This window comes from Pygocentrus nattereri, chromosome 17 (assembly GCF_015220715.1).
Source record: "Pygocentrus nattereri isolate fPygNat1 chromosome 17, fPygNat1.pri, whole genome shotgun sequence".
Classification (NCBI taxonomy): domain Eukaryota; kingdom Metazoa; phylum Chordata; class Actinopteri; order Characiformes; family Serrasalmidae; genus Pygocentrus; species Pygocentrus nattereri.
In genome coordinates, this window is record NC_051227.1 from 19,127,897 (window position 1) to 19,151,729 (window position 23,833).

Here is a 23,833-nt window from a genome sequence, read left to right on the forward strand (position 1 = left end):
ATATTTTACTGCACAATTTAGACCTATTTGCCATACCTATTGCACAGGCCATGTTTTATATTTATATTTTCCCCCAATAAGTGAAACTTAGCAACAAAACAGTAATTGTTATTTCAATTTGTGCAGAAGTGTTGTGTTCACATATTTTCATGTAGAAAATCAAAATTTGGCTTATGACTATATTTGGTTGCTGAACATCACACTAAAGAAACTGTCTTTGCGAATTCGTGCTTAGATATGTTTAGGTTATTCAAGCCGATCATTCTATTCCTGAAAAGTTTCACCTTAACTTTAATGTCTTTTGTTTTGAGTCCATAAATAACTGGATTTATGCAGTTGGGGATAATCACGTATCCCAGTCCCAGGATTTTCTGAATAATGTTCGGCGTGTTTGGTATTCTGTAAAACAGAACAATAGCAGCACAGGACATCTCAAAAATAACAAAGACAGTCAGGTGGGTGCCACAGGTATGCCAGGCCTTTGACTTTGACTCAGAGTCATTACTCTTACAGCATGTTATCAAAATACAACTGTAGGTGAACACAATAGAAAAAAAACCAACAGTATGAAAAGCTGCAGTTATGACCAGGCCGTAGATGTTACTCACTGTAATGTCAGCAGCACAGGTCAGCTTCAGCATAGTCAGATTGTCACAGTAATAGGTCGGAATCTCTTTTCTACAGATAGGGTACTGTAAGGTGATACCAAACAGGACTGCACAGACGATGAAAACTAAGAACCAGGAGGAGCCTATCAGATGTATTAGAGTAGCTTTGGACATGATTGTGTGATACCTTAAAGGGTGACAAATAGCAACATAGCGATCAAATGCCATGACTGATAGGATAAGTACAGTAGCTGCACCATATGTGTGCAAGCACCAGGCTTGAAGGAAGCAGGCCGGGAAAGTGATGAGACCATAGTCAAACATCATGTCGAAAACAGACCTTGGAACCAGAGCACTTATGCCAACAATGTCATTGAATGAGAGATTGCATAGAAGTATATACATTGGCTCATGTAAGGTCCTGTTTGATACAACTGTTATGATTAGTAGCAAATTACACACCACTGAGAATATATAAGCAGGAAGAGCAATAACGATTATTACATAGGCAGCTTCACGAGGCAGATCCATGCTGCTCAGGACAAAGATGGTGTTCAGAGCATCAAGAGTATTTTTAGTGACATTAGCCATGAGTTTGTACTTCAGCACTGCTCAATCACTCCACCTACAAACAAGATATAGTATGCATTATATCACTGTGCAATGTCATAAATACTTTATGCATAATGTAATGCATATATGTGCACGCTGTAAAAGTTCTGACAACCCCTTATGATTTACATTGTAAAACATGTGGTCAAAGTCCTACAATACTAAACAAATGAACAAAAACCAGAGAAATAAATGATTGAATATAAATAAGCTGAACTAGGTGATTTATTGATATCCTGAGGCCTCTACATTTTTGGCAGAAGAATTATGTTCACTTCAGAAAATTAGCTTGATTAGCTAGTCCTCCAAGCCACTTAAGCACATTTACATTAGTTCAGTGCAAAAAAAGCTCACCTGCATCTAACTATATAAAAGTGCCTTAGTTGGATGAGTCTAAACAGAGTAAATGTATCCATGAAATGGCCCTTCGGTATTTTCAGACACAGCAAACCATGCTTACTTTATCAGTGCTGGAAACACCGTTATTAATATTCTCCAATATGCAGCAGGAGCATTGAGAGTAATTCTCAATGGAGATGATAGCCAATGATATTTTTTCTAGCACCTGTTGGGATTAATCGGTCATAAACCTTAGAGATGCTTGTTGTCATAATGTCTTATTTGGCAGGCGATTGACAAATTAAAAGGTCTCTACAAGTGTCAGACATTTAGTCCTATTCTTCTTCTGTTAGATAAAACATGGTCAACATCTCACTTTGTGGACAGCAAATGATAAAAAGGTTTTATTCGTTTTCCTAATGGATGAATAACAAATGAGCTGCTGGTTATTTACCATAGCAGTTTAACAACATGGAAAGCTCTTTGGTCTACGAAGGTTTTCAGTTTATGTTTATGGATATAACCACAATTCCAGCAATGATATGTATCGTTTCCCATTTACAGCAAATATACAGTGGTTACATTTGACTCATCCTACATGCCATTGCTGCCTCTTCTCATAGGACATAATTTGCAACTCTGATATTCTTTCTACAAATTGGTGTTTTTTTAGATTTACTATATGTTGTCGGATTAGCAAATGTTATGGAAGCTAGTTTTCTTTCTTCTTCTATTTTGCTACATTTTAGTGCCCTGTGCAGGCATGTGAGGAGTATTCATTCACTCAAGGGTGACATCGACAGCCACTACTGCCACTTTGATCCCCAGATTAAAAAGTGGCTTGCATTTAGCTCAGAAAACATCAACACTCACTTTGACAATGAACAAAGGGCAAGGGACATAGAAACGTTGTACAAGAAGGGCCAGAGCCATCTATTGTTCTGCATGACTCTGATCCTTTAATGTCTGTTATTCTGTGTATCAATAGTATGAACAACATCATTACTAAAGCAGCCTCAGTTAGGTGGCTAGAGATTGACTCCTTTGAGAACGTGAGATAGCGAAAGATGTTGCTCAGACTTCTGGAAATCATGGAGAAAGCTTACCCTTTATATTAAATACACTGAGTTCATGGCATATACCTATCTTGTTCCTGCCCATTTGATCAGGTACACCCACCATGTTGGTGCACTGAGTCAGTAAAAAGGCATTGACTGCAATCAGAGGTGGAAAAATGCAAGTTACACTTCACTTTCATTACTGTACTTGACTGTAGAAGTAAACCACAGTACCACAGGGAGGGACAAGAACACAACTGGGCACAATTTGGACATTCACACATATATATATATACACGTGTGTGTGTGTGTGTGTGTGTGTGTGAAGACATTTAGGTTCAGGTTCCCAGACCGAGATTAAGAATAAGTCTAAATTAAATGGGTCTTTGGATAGTGAAACATTGGCACTGAAATAGAGTTCAAGATTAGGCTAAACTCTCATCCCCAAAAGGTTAACAAACCATTTATAGGTTTAAAAAGTCTAATGCCTGTTTGGCCCATTTTACTTTAAACTGTTTTACTATTCCTTCTTTAGTTTAGACGCTTGTTTGTGGGGTAAAATGTGGAATTCTTTGTTTTTTAAAAGAACATTATACAAATAACACCACAACAAACCATTTGTATGTACATTCTGTATTTTAAGGCAGAGAATGAAGTCATAACTACAACTGCACCATTTAGACTGATGTTCTGTTTCCTTTACTGTTCTGTTGCCTTGTAAATACCTGGAAAAAAGCTGAAGAACTGAAAAGCTCCAGTTATCTCTGACTGTGAGAAGTGAAATGTCTCCCTCTTCTGGGCAAACTTTTAACCAGATTTAGATGCTCATGGTAGCCAGTGTGTCACATTACATTTTTTAAACAAAACTGTATTTTCAAAAGACTTCACTCACCCATCCAAATAATTGAATTCAGTTGTTTCAATCACTTCCATGGCCACTGGTGTATAAAACCAAACACCTAGGCATAATTTAGATTTATTTCCTAAGATTGTTGTTATGCAAAAGGAAACATAACTTTTGCACAGGCCATGTTATATATTAGTTTTTTTCCCCCAATAACTTAAACCTGGCAACAAAACAGTAATTATGCATTAAAATGCGCAGAAGCGTTCTCTGTACAGAATGTGTTCACATATTTTCATTTAGAAAATCAAAATTTGGCTTATGACTATATTTGGTTGCTGAACATCAAAGTGAAGAAACAGTCTTTACACATTCGTGCTTAGACATTTTAAACTTATTCAAGCTGATTTGCATCCCTGAAGTTTTTCACCTCAACTTTAATATCTTTTGTTTTGAGTCCATAAATAACTGGATTTATACAGTTGGGGAGAATCACATATCCCAGTCCCAGGACATTTGGAACAATGTTCGGCATGTTTGGAAATCTATGAAGCAGAACAAGAGCAACACATGAAATCTCAAAAATAACAAAGACAGTCAGGTGGGTGCCACAGGTATGCCAGGCCTTTCACTTCAACTCAGAGTCATTACACTTACAGCATGTTATTAAAAATACAAGTGTAGGTGAACACAATAGTAAAAGAACTGGATTTTTTCAAGCTGTTGCTATGACCAGGCCATAGATGTTACTCACTGTAATGTCAGCAGCACAGGTCAGCTTTAATATAGTCACATTGTCACAGTAATAGGTTGGAATCTCTTTTCTACAGATAGGGTACTGTAAGGTGTACAAATAAGATGAACACACCACCACCACCACCAAATCAGTGTTAGTGCAGTGCTGAGAATGATCCACCACCCAAATAGTACCTGCTTTGTGAGGGTCCATGGGGGTCCTGACCACTGAAGAACAGGGTAAAATGGGGCTAACAAAGTATCAGAGAAACAGATGGACTACAGTCTTTAACTGTAGAACTACAAAGTGCACCTATGTAGTAAGTGGAGCTGATAAAATGGACAATGAGTGTAGAAACAAGGAGGTGGTCAGAATGTTATGCCTGATTGGTGTAGTTGTGTTTGTACAGTCAGAATTATATTTAGACTGATTGTAGAGACAAAAAAAAAGTCACTGAATTACTCTAGTAGGTTCCCAACAAACAGCTTGTTTGCTCATACTCCAGTAATTATTATTACTTTTACTTGAACTTCAGTAAACTATCACTAAACTAACAGCACTCTTAAGTAGGAATGTTCAGTAATCTTTCCACCCCAGGCTGTGGTCCATCTACATAATGAATTAAATGCTATAAAATTTTATCCCCACTGCAACTTCTCTGTCAGAGATCACTTTAGCACTAGGAGCAGGACTCAGGTATCCAGCACCATATAAAAAGGAGATAGGGACGTTGAAATAGAGAGACAATAAAATGGGGCATGCAAAACAGCCTACTGGCTGATAATAGCTTTTCCCCCAACCTTTAATTAGTTCAAGTTAGTTAAGACACTTTGTTTTATATTTCTACATATGTCTCTGGTGCTTAGGGCAATCAATACGTCGGTCACACTTAATTTGGATGGTCCACTATAGATGCTCTATAGATACCTAAATCATTAACAAATTTCCTGGTGATATTTAGTTGATTATCAACAGTAGGACTAGCTGTAAGTTTTGCCTTGAGGATAAGGCCAGTGTGAGTTTTAGGGTTATAAATGGATTTAATAAAATCTTTCATGCTAACTTGAAGTTCAGTTACATTTAATCCTCTATTGCATGATGTTGTCTCAGGGCAACAAACTAATTTTCCTCACTTTGCAATAACATTATACATATTTAAAGACAGTAATAGTGTTAGCAACAAAGGGAAGAGTTTGAATAAGTGAATAAAAAGCATATACTTGGTCATGCTGTCTTTTAGAGGGGACATATAAACCCCATTTCTCACCACTTCAGGGAACATGGCTGTATGTCATTTCTTCCCATTTTCTCACAATGTTGCCTCAAGGCAACATACTCCAAAAGGATCCCTGCACAATTCTTAAAAGTGTTTTGATTTTAGTAACTGGGACAGATTATTAATCATCATCATCATCATCGTTATCCACTTAGTCCAGATAGGGTCACAGTGATTAATCATTATATATTATTTTAGAATTATATAATTTAATAATCCAAGACCATTTTATGCAAGATTATGTTATTTAATTGCTTTCATAATGCATGCAGTAGAGGCTTAGTAGATATTTACTTGAATTATACTTGAAGACAGACTGAGCTTTTATAAAGCATCTACAGTGGACTATCCAAATAAAGTGTGACCAATACTTCTGCCAGTATTAATGCTGGTTGCCAGGACCAAATTACAATTTCACCACAGGTAAACTGTGACTGTTAGAGCTAAGCCCCCAGCTTGGGCTATAAATGTCAAAACCCACCTCACTGATAATGTTTACTTCTGCTAGCATCCCTATAGGACAGCAATAGTTTGTTAGTGCTAAGCTAACCGTGATGCACTCGAACACTTTCTGATGAGACCGAGGTTCACTTCTTATTAGATTATAGATTATAATAATAATAATAATAATAATAATAATAATAATAATAATAATAATAATAATAATAATAATAATAATAATAATTATTATTATTATTATTATTATTATTATTATTATTATTATCTAAATAATTATTCTAAATAATTTGTATCAGATCTAGGTTCAACACCAACATCTGACACATCGAAAATACCTTCCTTATTTTACTTACAGACCTATTAGTATATAGTTTACCTTATAGCTGCTTCACAGTCACTCTTTCAGTAAAAAGCACTGCTATAGAGCTGCCGCTGCTGCTAATGCTTTTATTCAAATCAGTGAAATACCCCCCACCCCCCCCCCCTCCCTCACAAAATTGATCCTGGAAAATGTGATTTCTCCATCAGTTTGGAATTATTCTGATAAGTGCATGAAGAACTAAATAAGATACTGTTGGAGGGGGTTCTTTAAATTAAATTGTTTTCCCAATCCTAAACTTAAACTTAAGGCTATAACATTAACCTTAATACTAATCCTAACAATCTGGGTATGTCTAGTTAAGTTACTGGAGTCCATCCAAATAAAGTGGGATTAAAGACGTTGCTGTAAAAATACATCACAGACTTTAATTCTTTAAACACTCCTTATTTAATTCACTATAATATTAGTGCACAAAACTCACAATTTTACTATCACCAATTTTTGAAAATATATTAATAATGTATTACACATATTTTGATAGATGTTTTCATGGTATATTGGTCGTGCTGGAAAGGGTTATCCAACCTTGTCCTTTATCAATATACTTCTGAGACATTTAAACAGTAACACATGTACTACAGTGTGTTTGTATACTCTACAGCTGTGTTACCATGACCACACAATGTAGGCCCAGGAACCCTGGAGCCAAGTTTTTCATTGACAGTTTACAGAGAAATTCACAGACATCAGACTGAAGAAATGGTCTTCATGTGTTCAATTTTAGAGAGCTTTTGGTCATTCAAGCTGAATATTTTGTTCCTGAAATTTTTCACCTTACATTTAACATCCTTTGTTTTGAGTCCATAAATAACTGGATTTATACAGTTAGGGATAATCACATATGCCAATGCCATGATTTTTCGAAGAGCAGGGGGTGTGTTAGGAAACCTATGAACCAGAACAACAGCACTGCTTGAAATCTCATAAATAACAAAGACAGTCAGGTGGGTGCCACAGGTTTGCCAGGCCTTTGACTTCGACTCAGAGTCATTACTCTTACAGCATGCTATCAAAATCCAAGTGTAGGTGAACACAATGGAAAAAATACCAACAGTATGAAAAAATCCAGTTATGAAGAGGCCGTAGATGTTATTCACTGTAATGTCAGCAGCACAGGTCAGCTTTAATATAGTCACATTGTCACAGTAATAGGATGAAAGCTCGTTTCTACAGATAGGGTGCTGTAAGGTGAGACCAAACAAGATTACCACTAAAACAAAAACAATGATCCAGGAAGAACTTATAAGATGTATTAGAGTAGCTTTGGACATGATTGTGTGATACCTTAAAGGATGACAAATGGCAACATAGCGATCAAATGCCATGACAGATAGGAAAAGTAAAGTAGCTCCACCATACATGTGCAAGCACCAGGCTTGAAGGAAGCAGGCCGGGAAAGTGATGAGACCATAGTCAAACATCATGTCGAAAACAGACCTTGGAACCAGAGCACTTATGCCAACAATGTCATTGAATGAGAGATTGCATAGAAGTATATACATTGGCTCATGTAAGGTCCTGTTTGATACAACTGTTATGATTAGTAGCAAATTACACACCACTGAGAATATATAAGCAGGAAGAGCAATAACGATTGATGCATAGGCAGCTTCACGAGGCAGATCCATGCTGCTCAGGACAAAGATGGTGTTCAGAGCATCAAGAGTATTTTTAGTGACATTAGCCATGCGTTTGTACTTCAGCACTGCTCAATCACTCCACCTACAAACAAAATATAGTATGCATTATATCACTGTGCAATGTCATAAATACTTTATGCATAATGTAATGCATATAAGCGCATGCTGTAAATGTTCTGACAACCCCTTATGATTTACATTGTAAAACACCTGTAAAGCATAAAACTGAAACCAAACAAGGTTCTTTGAGCGAGAGAAGTAAATAACTCATCAAGTCGAGGGCATTATATTAATATGCTGGCCCTCTAGAGTTTTGTCAGAACAATAGTCACTTCTAAAACCCAGTCAAAATATCTGCCTTGTCCTTCAAGCCACTTAAACACATTTACATTAGTTCAGTGAAATCTGTTTGGGAAGTATTAATAACTAAAAATGTCTTTGTTAATAGATTTCTACTAAAAGAGAAACAGAAAAAAGTTCACCTGCATTTAACCATATGGTAGTGCCTCAGTCTCAGTGTTGGGAACACCTTTATTAATGTTCTTTAAACTGGGTCAGGAGCACTGAGAGTAGTTCTCAGTGGATATGATAACCAATAATATTTTTTCTAGCACCCGTTGGGATTAATGGGTCATAAACCTTAGTGATGCTTTTGTCATAGCTTCTTATTTGGCATATTTTTGTCAAGCTCAAAGGCCTACCTCTACACCAGTGTCAGTGATTTAGTCCCATTCTTCTGTTAAATAAAAGAAGAGGTAAAGATTCTCCTTTGTGGTAAGCAGATGGCAGTGTGATGTAAATTGTGAGGATTTATTCATCTTTCTAATGGATGAATAGCAGAAACAATGATTTCTAGTTTGCAAACAGCTTTTATTTTTCTAGATATAACCAGAATGGCAGCAATGATAACACACTTTCCTACTTCTTATGAATATACAGAGAAATGACTTTGGACATACAATTCACAACCATTATGTTCTTTACCTGTACGATGGTATATATCATTGCTGGATTATCAAATATTTTGAAAGCCATTCTGTTTTGTTGTTTTTAATTGCCTATTTCAATCAGGTGGGGATGACATTTGCAAGCAAGGGTGACAAAGTGTAAGCCCAGATTAAAAAGTGACTTGTATTTAGCACAGGAAACATAAAAATTCACTGTACCAGTTAACACGAGGCAAGGAACAAGTAAACCATGCACAAGAAGGGCCAGTCTGGAATCTGTTTTTTCTTGAATACTCTGATCATTTATTGCCTGTGGTTCAGGTGCAGTGGCATTGCTTGGATATTTTTGCCAATCTGATTGAATACAATCCGATTATTGATCAAGACCTAGGTGTTTACATGAACATTCTACTCAACAATCTTGGAAAATATCCATTTACATGCACACTGCAAGTAATTCAATCCAAAATTACACGCATGCATAGTGTAGACGTTACCATGGCAATGAGCAGTCCAGTCAAAGCGAGATGAGCAGCAGTGAGCAGTGCTTGTGTTTTTAAATGTAACTTTAAAATTCTGTCAGACTTAGGAAAACGTCCTTCACATGTACTTATTAAAGAAGGTCGAGAGGAAGACGTCGTATTCTGAGACACATAAGCTAGACACCTGTCCCACCGCCGTGTTTTAAAGATCAGAGCATAAACCTCATTTCCTCTGCAGACCAGTTTCTGAGATGCAAACACACATGCACAGAATGTACTTAAACTTTCCAATGGTAAATGTAATCAGATACAGGCATTTACATGACTATTAATCTTCTATTTAACAGATTATTTACAGGGTCACCCACCTCATTCAATCAGATAGAAACTGTATTCAGAATGGCCTCAATTGGACTAGTCTATTCTGATTGAGGTGTATAGACAGACATATTCTATTTTGTTTAAGCTATTAGTTGGTTTATTAACAGATCATTAGACTGCATGTGAATGTGGCTAATGTTAGGTTGAGAATAGTCAATGGTGATCCTGTGGTCAGACTCTAATCACTGATAAAGAGCTACAGAATACATAACACAAATTGTGTATGAACAAGATAAAAAGATATAGTCTCAAACTGTACACTTACAAAATGTACCAACAAAGTTAGTTGCCTATTAAAGTGGTCATTGAGTGTTATACTTGTACCAGTGCATCTAACTTTGTTGGTTAGTCACTTTGATGCGCTTAGAATCATCCACCACCCAAATAATGTCGGCAGGGCACCTAGAGTGCTCCGTTTCCACTGATAAATTGGGTAGAGGGGGTCAGATACGTTCGTAGCAACAGATGGGTTACAGTCTGTAATTGTAAAACTACAAAGTGCACATCTCTGGTATACATACCTAATATAATAGTCAATGAATATTTTGCTGAAGATGCTTGTGTACTCTTCCAATACACTGACATCACCCCAGCGAATGCAGTTCCACTGTTTTCCTGCCCAATACTGGGGGTTTATACACCCTCCAACTGGCACTTGGCATAATCCTAGACTCATGTGTGGCTGCTCAAGAGTGTCCCATTCTATTGCCAATGATTTTACAAACTGTCCACATATGTGCACTGTTGAAAGCTTTTTGAAGTCAGTAAAATAGATTATGAAAGAATTCAGTTGTAAGCACTGCTTAATGATGACCGTGTGCTGCATCTCCACTGCAAAATGTGGTAAAACATGTTCCCCGTTATCTGCTTTCTTTTAATATAATAAAACCTCTGCCATCTAATAAGTCCAACACTAACAGGGAAACCTTGGCATGAAAAGAAATTACATAACATGCACCAAAGACTACTCATACAGAAAGTATTTTGTGTGTAGGGGAAACAGCTGGGCATGGGGCATTTCACCCTGACCAGAAGGATTCAGAAACACATGCTCAAGTACAAATATGGATGAACAAAGCAATATATATATATTAATGATAAAGAGGTAAAATAGTGATTCCAGATGCAATTTTATATATATATATATATATATATATATATATATATATATATATATATATATATATATATATATATATATATATATATATATATATATATATAATCTCAAAGTGAATGGAAATGAGTAGTAACTTGGAAATTAAACATAGTTTAATTTACTTAGGATTATTTGTAGTTGCACTTAACATTTTGCTTTTGGATTTCATTCATTTATTTGAAATATTTTACCTCAAATTAAGTTAATTAAGGTAATTAAGCAAATTATTTTCCTCAGTAAACGAGATGATCATTAAAAAAAACATGTTTTGTGTTCTCATGTTCACTTTGTCTTAAATGACATTTTTTCATAAATAGCTGAAAGCATTTAGTGTGAAAAGTATACATTAAAAAAAGAAAGAGGAAATCACAAATACTTTCTCACCACTGTAGCTAAGAAATATGGAGCCCTGCTGGTGACATCCTGTATAAATCAATATTGGTAACTAGCAAAGATACTTTCTCTAGATAGACAAAAGCACTTCTTGTAAGTCGCTCTGGATAAGAGCGTCTGCTAAATGATGTAAATAATGCGTGGCCACAACTTAATAAGGCATGGGAATGAGATCCTAATCCATGGCCATGACTTAGTTAGCTGAGATCCCATTCCCAAAAATGCCATGCATTTTTATTATTTATATGGGATGTCACCAGCGGGGCTCTGTAAAGAACACATACCGACAGTTAGATTGATAATTAAACATGTGTGTTGTAGAGGAGCCCAGCCCTAGTCATTGATTTCCCCCCTCTGGAGAGTTTAGCTCCAAACCTAATCCAGCACATCTGGTCCAGCCAATTAAGGCCTTACTCTCTCCAGGGCAGTAGCTCACCAGATGGTTGGACTACCTTGCTGTAAAACCTTTCAACACAAGCAACATGTTCATTTTCCATAGTTATTAGCATGTGAAACTTACAAAACCCTGTTCAGACCGGTTTGAACTTCTTAGTAACTGCAGGCCCAAGTTAAAACAAAAAGATACAGAGGGAGATTTATATTTCTTTCCATCTTGTTAATGTGTGACTTTTATATGGATGACATATGGAAACATGGAGACATAGCAATGGAAATCGGTCTAATTAAAGGACTGTCAAATATTAAGGAATGCCATCAACCTTATTTTTATATTCATTTGAATAAAGTTTGCTTTCTTTGGTGTTTTGTGCACAAACTACTACAAATTATGATTTTAGAACAAAGCCTACATGGCTCAGGGTTATTTTTTAAGTCTTTGTTGATTTTACCTGAGAACAGCATCTGACATGCTGACCTTGTAATACACAATGATGTCACCTTAACCCTATTAGACACTTATTATTGTACTTATTATTTCCACAAAATACACCATCAGTGGCTTCTCACATTACCTAGAGACTTGTTAAATGTTAGTCTCTCATGACAACCATTTGTGTACTCTAACAACCCAACGCAAGGCAACTTGTTTCTTTTGTCATTCATTAGGATAGTGTCTGTGGTTTGTTTATGCAGTTGCAATGTGTTATGGGGGTGTCTGGCAATTGTCCCAGCAGGTCTATAAGCCAGCATAATGACTCCTATGGGAATGACTTGTTTGGAGAGCCAAGCTCTGTTAAGAGTAACGTGACAAGAATAGAACATCGATTTAGTTTGTCTAAGCTCTGCTAAATGTTTTTCATAAACATTTAATACTACATGGAGTACTATTCGTTTTGACCTGCTGGATGATGCAAATATCTGAAAACGTGTTTGGGTTTTAGTTTATTTTCTTATAAAAAGCAAGAGGTAGACAATTCCTCTTTATCAAACATTCTGAAACTAGTTTTTGTTAAAATAGCATTTTTTAGTAGCACACAATATTGCATAGAAATAAAGATCTAAATTTAGGGAGAAATTAACTATCCAGGCCTTTAAGGGTCTAATTAGAAAATATTGTATTTATATGTCTCAAATTTCTTAGATTACAGTTATAACAGTATTAATGCCTTGTCATGATGTTACTACAAATACATCCTTCACTTATTTGCTAAGAGTGCGCATAACACGCCTCCCGGTTCTTAGCCAGACTCAAACTGCATTATGAACAGGCCCTCCAGCACACTGGATTTGAAACAATGACTTAACGCAGTTAAAACAGCTAGTAGCTTTAATTTGAGAGCCTGAGTGAGCCATTAAGGAATTATACACAGATCAATCATAACATTATGACAACCTCCTTGTTTCTACGCGCATTGTCCATTTTATCAGCTCCACTATATATGTGCACTTTGTAGTTCTACAATTACAGACTGTAGTCCATCTGTTTCTCTGATACTTTGTTAGTCCCCTTTTACCCTGTTCTTCTGTGGTCAGGGCTCCCTTGGCTGGTGGATCATTCTCAGCACTGCAGTAACACTGGTGTGTTAGAGTGTGTATGTGCTGGTATGAGTGGATCAGACACAGCAGTGCTGCTGGTGCTTTTAAACACCTCAGTGTCGCTGAGAAGTCCATCAACCAAAAATATCCAGCCAACAGCATCCTGTGGGCAGCATCCTATGACCACCGATAAAGGACTAGAGGATGATTAGCTCATTCTGTACAGCAAGAGATGAATTAGTGTTTCTGGCTTTACATCTACAAGGTGGAATGACAAGGTAGGTGTGCCCAATAGAGTGGACAATGAGTGGACACAGTGTTTAAAAACTCCAGCAGCCATCGTCTGGTGACAACCCGGAACTCTATGACCCCCCTCTTTCAATTGGATTGTGATTGGTTCCTAGGTGCCTCACGGGTGTAAAAATATGGCGCTTTGAATTCGGATGAAACTTTTTGAATCACCCTGTATTTTTATTTATTGAGGAGCGTGGACCCACTGGTGGAAGGTATACCATGTGATATTACAGTCTTTCATGTTATATTTTTATCAGTGTATTTTTTCCACTAAATTATAAAATCATGAACATGCACCAACAGCACCTGAGCATCTGGTTTCATTTGCTGTATATGGATTTCAGATTATAGAATAAAGATGTGTAAATAAATGCTTTTTGCATTAGTTATTGTTTAGTTTGTATTCCGCCATAGTGCTAGAGGCTTTTTCAATCTGCAGTATACTTGTATATGAAAAGGATGAGAATATCATCATGCATCTCTTGAATTGGCTGACTAAAATACAGACTACCTTTGTATTTCACCATTAAGGCATTAATTCATGCTTAAGGGACAACATGCAGTTTTGCAGCGGGCAATTCAGCCGAATGAAGCCGAAAGCACAAGTCCAGTCTACACCTCGTGTGAAAGTACAGTGCGTGGAAAAGACATGTGAATGTTACTTCTCATTTCTTTAAAAAAAAAAAAAAAAAAAAAAAAAAAAAAAAAAAAAAACACAATAAAAGGAATTTCCTCAGAAAAGGAGAAATTGTTTCTGTAAAATAAACTGTTCATGAAGTTCATGAGTCTGGCTATAGGCAGGAGGTAGAACACCTGGAGAGTTGGTGCAGTGAGAACAATCTCTGCATCAATGTGAAGACAAAGGCAAATACACCATCCCTCCCCTCCCCCTACACATCGGAGGATCTGCAGTGGAAGGTCTTCAGTTATAGGTACTTGGGTGTGCACCTACGTAACAGTCTTACCTGGAGTAATAACACTTCCAGCCTGATCAGGAAGGCACATCAGCGCCTCTACTTCCTCAGGCAGTTGAGGCATGCTGGACTCAGGAGCTCAGTCCTCACCTCATTTTACAGATGTGTGGTGGAGAGCATTCTGTGCTCCAGCATCACTGTGTGGCACGGAAGCTGTTCTGTGGCAGAAAGGAAAGCTCTACAGAGGGTGGTGAAGGCTGCAAAGAGGACTTACATCTCCAGGTGCAGGAAAAGGGCCACTGGCATCATGAAGGACCCCACCCATCCAGCACACACACTTTTTGTCCTGCTCCCCTCAGGTAGGACTGAGAAACAGCTTCTTCCCTGAAGCAGTAAGACTCTTTTCCAGTTCCGGTGCCCCGTAGAATGGCTGCGGTGGTGAAACTCTACAGGTTTTTTTGGGGTTTTATTGTACTGTTTCTTTGTGTTTTTGCACAAACCACTTTTGGGATCATTCAGTATGATCGTCAAACTCTTTTGAACATCCGATCGTCACTCAGAACGGTCTTTAACGCAAACTCACGCTTGGACACGCGCAGCTGCCCCTTCACAACTCCTCTGCCATTTGTTTACCAACATGTGCGCACCGGCGGAGCAGGAGGAAGTGCAAGAGGGGCAGACATGCCAGGATACTGTGCAGGACAAGTAGAAGGACCTTCAATCCTCCGCTTCTGAGTATTCTGCTTGAAAATGTTCAGTTGCTGGAGAACAAAGTAGATGAGCTGAACACGCGGATCAGGTTTCAGCGCGATATCGAGAGCTGCTGTGTTTTAGCACTCACAGAGACGTGGCTCGCTGCGGCAACACCAAACAACGGCATCACACTGACCGGATTCACCACCTACCGCCAGGACAGGACTCTGGACTCTGGTAAGGGCAGAGGCGGTGGGATGTGTGTTATGGTGAACTCTTGATGGGGAACAGATGTAGCGGTTCTTGTCAGTCACTGCTCTCCAGACATTGATCTCATAACAGTCAAAGTTTGACCCTTTTTTTTTGCCCAGGGATTTTAGCTCAGTCATCCTCACTACCGTCTACATCCCACCTCAGGCAGATTAGTCAGGTGCATTGGAGATTCTGTACACGACTATTAATGGACTTGAGAACGTTCACCCTGAGGCTGCTTTTAGTGTGGTTGGGGACTTTAACAGGGCAAACTTAAATAAGGTTCTGCCCAAATACAACCAGCATATTAAATTTCCCACCAGAGGAGAACAGACTCTTGACCTACACCACAATCAAGGACAGTTACAAACCCCTCCCCCGCCCTGCCTTCGGCAAAGCTGATCACACTTCTATTCTTCTCCTACCCGCATACAAACAAAGACTTAAACAGGCAAAACCGGTTCTTAGATCAGTTTATCAATGAAGGAGGAGGCCATCTTCACACTTCAAGAATCCACAGACTACATGATGTTCCGTGATGCAGCTGGCACAGACATTAGTGAATACACTGACTCCATCACAAGTTACATCAGTAAATGCACTGAAGACATTGTCTCAAAAATCAAATGTCAGATCAAATGTCAGTTTCCCAAGCAGAAACCCTGGACCAACGCTGATGTTTGAGCCAAACTAAGAGCTCGGGCTGCAACCTACAACTCTAGTGACCCAGCTAGCTACAAGAAGGCCAGATATGACCTTCAAAAGAACCAAGCTGGCCAAAAGGAGCTACAGGGACAGAGTGGAATCCAGCTATCTTGGCTCTGATCTCACATGTATGTGGAGTGGCCTGTGCACCATCACTGACTATAAAGAAGGTGTGATCTGTGATAGGGGCTCTTCCTCCTCACTTGCAGATGAACTCAATACTCATTATGCTCGTTTGTAGGCAACTAACACCTCACCTGCTGAGAAACTCCCAGTAGATGAGGAGACCTGTGCTCCAGCCATTCCCCTGTCTGAGGTGGTACGATCCTTCAGGGCAGCTAACCCACGCAAGGCACCCAGTCCCGACGGCGTCCACAGCTAGGTAAAACCAGCTGGCTGAGGTTTTCACTGACGTCTTTAACCTCTCCTTAAGACTGTCAGTGATTCCAAAGTGCTTTAAGGAAACCACAATTGTTCCAGTGCCCAAGAAATCAACTGTCACCTGCCTAAAGTTATGAAGTGCTTTGAGCGGCTGGTCAAAGCTCACATCTGCTCAACACTTCCAGCCACCATGGACCCTCACCAATTTGCATACCGCTCCAACAGATCCACAGATGATGCCATTGCACTAACGATACACACTGCTCTCACAAACGTGGACAGAAAGAACACATATACAAATCCTGTTCATAGATTACAGCTCAGCATTCAACACAATCATCCCTGCCAAACTCATTCCTAAGCTCACAGTCTTGGGTTTGAACTCTCATCTATTTAACTGGATACTGGACTTCCTGATGAGCAGACCCCAGGTGGTGAAAGTTTGGAATGGCTTCTCTTCCACATGGACTCTGAGCACAGGGGCTCCCCAGGGATGTGTGCTCAGCCCCCTCCTGTACTCCCTGTATACACATGACTGCATAGCCAAACACACATCATCTTCAAGTTTGTTGACACCACCACCCTAAGCCTCATTACAGATGGAGATGAAACAGCCTACAGAGACAAGGTCTAACCCTCTCCCCCATCCATCAATGGAGCCAAAGTGGAGAGAGTCAGCAGTGTGAAGTTTCTCAGCATACAACTCACTGCTGATCTCACCTGGTCCCACCACACCAACACTATTGTGAGATCTGCCCATCAGCGTCTCTTCTTCCTGTTTAGGCTCAGGAAGTTTGGTCTGCCTCCTCAGATCCTCACCAACTTCTACAGGTGCACCATAGAGAGCTTAGTACTCACGACAGTACTCACAGGCTGCATCTCTGTCTGGTACAGCAGCTGCACCACCTGTGACCTCAAGGTCCCTAGAGGAGTGGTGAGGACTGCAGAATCCATCATAGGCAACAAACTACCAGCCTTACAGTGCGTCTACCAGTCCCGCTGCATCAAGAAAATCAAAAAGATCCGGTCAGACTGAAGCCACCCAGCACACGGCCTGTTCACCATCCTGCCATCAGGCAGGAGATTCTGTAGCATCCAGGCTAGAACAACCCGGTTAATGAACAGTTTCTACCCACAGGCTTCTGAATAAGCTGTGAGGCTGTGGGTCCGTCCCCAACTGCCATTTTCAGTCAGTCACTTTGTCAGCATTATTATTGTATCATATCATCTCTGCTATGGACAATAACAACTTAACACTAAGCCACTTTAAAGAACAATAGCACAGAGTCATTTTAAATGTATATTGTCTCCATGTCTTGTGTGTGTTGTGTCTATATTTTGTGTATATTTCACTATATTTTGTGTAAATTTTATAATTTAATATTATTTTTTATTATTATTATTTTTTTTTTTACTTTGCTTATTTACTTTCTGTAGAGTGATGATCTGAGCCTCACCACAAGCATAAATGAATGAATTATGAATTGAATGCATAAATGTCCTGACATGTTGTGCAAATGACAAACAAACTTGAAACTTGAACTTAAATTCCAATTAGACAATCACTGCAATGGCACTTCATGTCCACTTATTTCTCTCTGCTGCTGTACTGAATCAGTGCCTCTACTATATCACCCCTATACATATCACTTTATACATCAGTATTATCAGTATCAAGATGTATTCTTTCCAGCTTGTACTCATGCTGCTATTCATTGTTACTTTTGCTCTTGGCAGTTAACTAACTGGTAACTGGGACCTTGAATACATTTTTTCGTTCCACCTCATGTACCATGTGTGATGCGAATGACAAAGCCTTATCTTGTTTCTTTAAAAAAAAATCTAACTTGCATGTCAGTTGCAAGCTTAAAATATCTTTATTTAAACTAGAGATGACAAAAATCATGACTACATTTAAACTGTTCCACCTCTAAATCATACCCACCTAGTCCAGGCAATAAAGGCCTTGAAGCAGTTAGATTAGCTTTATAGGTGGAGCTTAGAATAAGTTTTCTGACCACAGGAGATGTACATCACAAATAAAGCAAGATTAATACATCTTACTTGATATTTTTAATGTAAAGAGTAAGATTTTAAAACCAGCAGGTTGGATAGACAGTACATCTCTGTCATCCACTGAGAAAAGCTTACTCTGGTGTTGAATTTGTTCATTTAATGCAGACCATTGTGAAAGCGCATTCCCAGCAATGAAGTGAGGAAGGGTTCAGTTCGTTGGTGCAAACTTGAATGTGGAAGCAGTGTTCACACATCAAAAGGGAGTGAACTAAAAGAAAACATTTGATAGGTCTGGATCATACAAGATCAAAGAGGAAGCCTTGAAATATATAAACTAATATTTAGAACATTACACAGTGTAGTAAGTGAGTAAGTGCCCAGGTTGTCTATATCTGTAAGTTAGTGCAGTGCAGTTTATGCTACTAGAAAACCAGCATAGACCAGCATGGTCACCAGCAACAATGGCATATGTTGTGTCTGGATACTGGCATTCCAATCAACCAGCATGACCATGTTGGGTGATCGGTTTAACCAGTGCCAGACCAGGATAAACCAGCTGTGACCAGCATGGAATTCATGCTGCGAAAACCCTATGCTGTTTTTCTTTTCTTTCTTTTATTTTTTGTCCAGTAGATAAGGGAGAAAGATGATCTTTATGATGTTGGCATCCTGATCTCTATTAAAAAAAAGTGATGGGTTGTCACCCAAGTACTTGGAAAAGTGGTGGCTCAAATGCATCATGGTTCTGGTGTGCCTGCCCAACAAATGGCCCCTGCCCATCCTCACTGTGGTGGGACAAGGAATCAGCCACCACTTATCTGAGCCCGGAGCCTCTGGACCACCTCTAACTTAAAAGGCTGTAAGGACAGATACTAATGTGTGGCCTGGGAGTTGGTATACTTCATGTGGTGGAGCCACTGGAGTGGGGTGTGGTCCAAACAAAGTGAAAAGGCATCCCAACAGGTAATAGGGTAGGGTGAAGACTGCCCATTTATCCAGACTATGAGCCACTTAAACATGACCCGAGCCTCAAACAACCCAAACAAGAGTGTTATGAATTTGTGTAATCCAAACTGTGAAGAATGGCATTTTTTGCAAGATACTAAAGTGAAGGGGATCCGCCAGTATCTCTTGGTTAAATCCAGTGTTGAATAAAAGTGAGTACTAAACAAATGAGCAGCTCATCAATACACATCACTAAAAGCATCAAACTTAGACACACTGTTGACTTTTCTATAGTTGACAGAAAACCAAAGCAGTCCTGTCATGTTTGAGAATGAGCACTACAGGGCTGTTCCAGTTAAAGTTTGACTCCTAATAATCCTATGTTGAGCATCCCGTTGATTTCTTCCTGAGCTACTTTTTTTGTGTTCACGTAATCTGTAAGGGCAGCTGTATACAACTACCCCAGGAGAGGTCTCAGTATAGTTCCCCAAGAGGTCCATTCGGCCCGATAGAGGTGAAAACATCAGAAAACTATGCTTGCTACTTGGGCACCCTCTGTTTTCTGGGACAGCAAGAGTTGCTTGACACAAAGAACCAAAGTGTGATTGAGGGATTTTGGAACCTCCAGCTCCAATTCAGTTCTGTCCGGTTCAACAGAGACAACCTCTCTTCGTGGTTTTAGAAGACTGAGGAATATCTGTAGAGAATCACTTCCATCAAGCCATTTTACCTCATAGTCGACCCCTCCTACTTGTCATGTGACGTCAAAGGATCCTTGCCACTTAGCAAGTAATTTGGAGCCTGATGTGGGTAGTAAAACAATTACTTTCTCATGCAGCTGGACATTTTCCCAGCTATTATATGGATGAAAGCCCTGGAGTAAGTAAAAATCTTTTAAAAAATTTCAGACAAGTAGACACTTATCACTGTTCCTAGCATCCTCATGCATGAACTTATGGATCATATTAGTCTAATTAAATCGTTTGACCAACCCATTCATTTGTGGATGGTAAAAACTGTCAAAAAATGAATATAGTTTGTGTAAAGTGCATGAAAAAGACATTGACAGTCAGAATCTTTTTCAGGATTCCAGCTTGGGAAATAACATGGAAGATTGCCTCCAAAACATTGCATGCTGATATGTTGTGAAGAGGCACAGCATTGCATAGTCCACCAGGAACAATAGAAAACAGTACTCCCATGCAGTCCTGTCTAATGTCCCAACAAGGTCTATATTGATTCTATTGAATGGGACCTTGATCAGTGGGATCAATGGTGCTTTTAGGATAGCTGGTGGCTTTACAAGCTGACATTCACAGCAACAAGCACACCACCAGTGTACATCACCCTCAATGCCCCGCCAAAATGCACCATGTAACAGTTTAGTGGTATGTGGTACAATCTTGCTAGATCAGGGTAGACCTGTGGAGAGTCAGAGATCGGGTCCAGGATCCCCACCTTCTTGTGCAGTCACTGGTCCTGGAAATGGCCCAGTCCTCAACATCACCTACACACGAGATAGAGGTTGTTGAGTTAGGTCTCCTGCCCCCCTGTATATGCCCCCAGGTCTGCCTCTGCCAGTGTTGTAGCCACCTCTAAGGACTCAGGATGATGACACCGGACCCAGGCCACTGTCTTTTCAGGTAAGCATGCAATTAACTGCGCTGTTACCACCAGGTTGAAAAACAACTCAAATGATTGTTTTCTTTCATTTATATTTGATTATATGATTGGACAGACAGATTTTAAAAGATTATCTCTGCCTGTTTACTGTTACAGAAGCATAACTCTAACCAACAGAAACAAAAGGCTAAAAAAAACCCATTAACCAGTGAAGTAACTGTACACAACTGCATCTCCTGTAATTCCATTAATTGATTACCTTTTATTTCAGCATATTCCATCAGTAACTGTTTTTGTTGTTGAAATGATCTCTTTAATACTCTGAAAACTATTTACAAAGACCACTAATGAGAAGTAAGATGACAATTACACTCATTTCTAACTGAGGTTGTTTATAATGAACACTCCAATTAGGTACTCCAGAGAAACATTTGGTTTAATTGGGTACACTTTAACAAACCTAATGATTTATTTGTTTGCACACTCAATGACTAATTAATCCCAGACCACATTTTGAGATATTTTCCAGCTCCTTATATGTGTGATATACATGGCCACATCAGTAAATGTAATGAAGGACTGGATAAGGTGTCGCAGGTAAAGTTTAGTAAGTAATATTACAAACAGCTTGTAACATTTAGTGCATGTGTTCCACATTATCACTGCTGAGTGTATTGGAGATTGTATGTACATTTTTGTGAGTTTAAAGCTTTGATTGCTTTTTGTAACTTTGTATTTTGTATTCCTATTCCTATTAGGACAACATGTATGTTACACAGACCTATGGATGTCTCACCTCAGTATAAACATTGTCAATTTTTCTCCTCCAGGCTGTACAGAAGATGAACTTCTCAACTAACGCCAGCAATGGGACTGATGCATTTGATGAAGGATTTTATTTAATTGCTTTCAACACTTTGGGCAATAAGAACTACCTGATACTTACATTGGTATTAATCTACCTGATCACTGTGCTATGTAATCTCATTGTGTTGGTGGTGTGCCTGATTAACTCCAGCCTACATAACCCCAAGTTCCTTGCTGTCTGTAACCTTGCTGTGGTGGATATTTCGATAAACAGTGTCATCATTCCACAAATGGTTCCTGTATTTGTGTTCAACCTCAGTCACATCACTTTTCAAACATGCTTCTCTCAGATGTTCTTCATGCACTTTTTTGGTGACATGGAATCCTTTTCTCTTGCCCTCTTGGCCTATGATCGCCTGATTGCTATCTGCTTTCCTCTGCGCTACCCTTATATCAACACCAATCTGAAGATGGGCCTCATAATAGTTGGGCTTTGGTTTCTAGTATTTCTGCTTGATATTTTCCCAATAACTCTGGCCAGCAATCTCCCCTACTGTAGGTCTAGAGTGATCCAGAGTTGTTGCTGTGAGCATGGCCCAGTTTTTGTTCTAGCATGTGGAGACATCTCATTTAACAAGAGACTGGCAACTGCTAAGACTCTGGTGGTTCTGCTTGGCCCTCTGACGTTCATCATTCTCTCTTATGCTGTTGTGGTGTTTGCAGTGTTACGCATTGCATCTGCAACACAACGAGGGAAGGCCTTCCACACCTGCCTTACTCACCTGGTCCTGGTCCTAATTTATTATGTGCCAGTGATCCTGGCTTACATACTAGGGAACATGCGATTAGTACAATCAAAAGACGTTTATACTGCAATTCTGACAGTGTCCGTTACCCTACCACCCATGCTGAACCCGATCATATACAGCTTAAAGACTGAGGAACTGCGAGATAAAGTGCTAAAATATCTTACACAGCCAAAAGTGACACCCTTGTGGCAAAAACAAGAGGTCATCAAAGGGTGACAGCTTTTAGACAAAATCCACTGCATTATCAAAATTAAAACTAGTTCTAAGCTGCATTGCTTGTCTTTCTGATGTAAAACAGGAAAATGAATGTTTGCATTGTAATGTGTGCCCATTGAACCATTGTATAAAAAATATTTTGTTAATGCTTTCTAATATTTGGATGATTTCTTGAGTCTTCAACATTTCTCCAGGACATATTAACGGAACACAATTAAAAAGGGCACAAACAACAAGAACATGTGTTTCCTCAGAGTATTAATGTGAAATGCTTAGATTTGTGAAAGGCTAATGCATAGATTATATCACTGTTGTGGGAAGAAAATCTTTTTATGGCTTTTAGTTTTGGACAGTTTGAAAATACTTCTAGTACTTCACATTGTAAATTTCATGAAGAATGGACTAAGAGAAATGACCTAAAATGACAAATTATGGATTGACTCACATTAGAAGTAAAGAAGGTTGTTCCTTCTCCTGTAAAGTTACCATTATGGAGATATGGAGGTCTGTTGACATACTTTTGTAGCATATACAGTTAATGGGACATTATTAAAGTAGATTTATTTCCTTTTAAAAATGCTAAGAATTACTTAAGTATGTAAAAGGTTAGTCAAGCTTTTAAGGGTGTCTTTATACAAAAAGGAGCAAGAGCCACACTGTTTGCTGCTCTGTGATTGAGTAGCATCTGAAAATTAGAGCTGTGTTGAACTCTCCAGAGTGGTAGACCTCCAGGACTGGGCACCTCTGTCTTAGAAGCAAAGGTCACTGAAAATAAATACAAAAGTTATTCTGACTGATGACTTATCCTTTGATGGTAACATCCTGTTGGGTTAGTCTCTTTCAAAACGACAAAGCCCCCATATAGACAGGGCACAAGGAGTCACTGGACAGTGTCCCATGTCATGGCTTTTGAGGTCATCATGGCTT

General features: G+C 38.9%; 3 protein-coding genes across 3 annotated transcripts; 1 reads left to right on the plus strand and 2 right to left on the minus strand.

Annotated features, from left to right (window-relative positions):
• Nucleotides 1–197: 197 nt before the first annotated feature.
• LOC108441366 (olfactory receptor 4S1-like) lies at nt 198–1,199 on the minus strand. The gene has a single exon (XM_017720855.1). It carries the CDS (start codon nt 1,197–1,199, stop codon nt 198–200), a length of 1,002 nt encoding a protein of 333 aa, XP_017576344.1.
• A 5,801-nt stretch (nt 1,200–7,000) lies between these two features.
• On the minus strand, nt 7,001–8,002 carry LOC108441382 (olfactory receptor 4K3-like). Its single transcript, XM_017720866.1, has one exon. The coding sequence runs from the start codon at nt 8,000–8,002 to the stop codon at nt 7,001–7,003; it is 1,002 nt and encodes a 333-aa protein (XP_017576355.1).
• Nucleotides 8,003–21,916: 13,914 nt separating this feature from the next.
• LOC108441367 (olfactory receptor 10A6-like) lies at nt 21,917–22,906 on the plus strand. The gene has a single exon (XM_017720856.1). The coding sequence runs from the start codon at nt 21,917–21,919 to the stop codon at nt 22,904–22,906; it is 990 nt and encodes a 329-aa protein (XP_017576345.1).
• Nucleotides 22,907–23,833: the final 927 nt, after the last annotated feature.

What these genes read in the sequence shown, in the direction of transcription:
- LOC108441367 (XM_017720856.1), top strand. Translation starts at nt 21,917, where the DNA reads ATGAACTTCTCAACTAACGCCAGCAATGGGACTGATGCATTTGATGAA.
- LOC108441382 (XM_017720866.1), bottom strand. Translation starts at nt 8,002, where the DNA reads ATGGCTAATGTCACTAAAAATACTCTTGATGCTCTGAACACCATCTTT.
- LOC108441366 (XM_017720855.1), bottom strand. Translation starts at nt 1,199, where the DNA reads ATGGCTAATGTCACTAAAAATACTCTTGATGCTCTGAACACCATCTTT.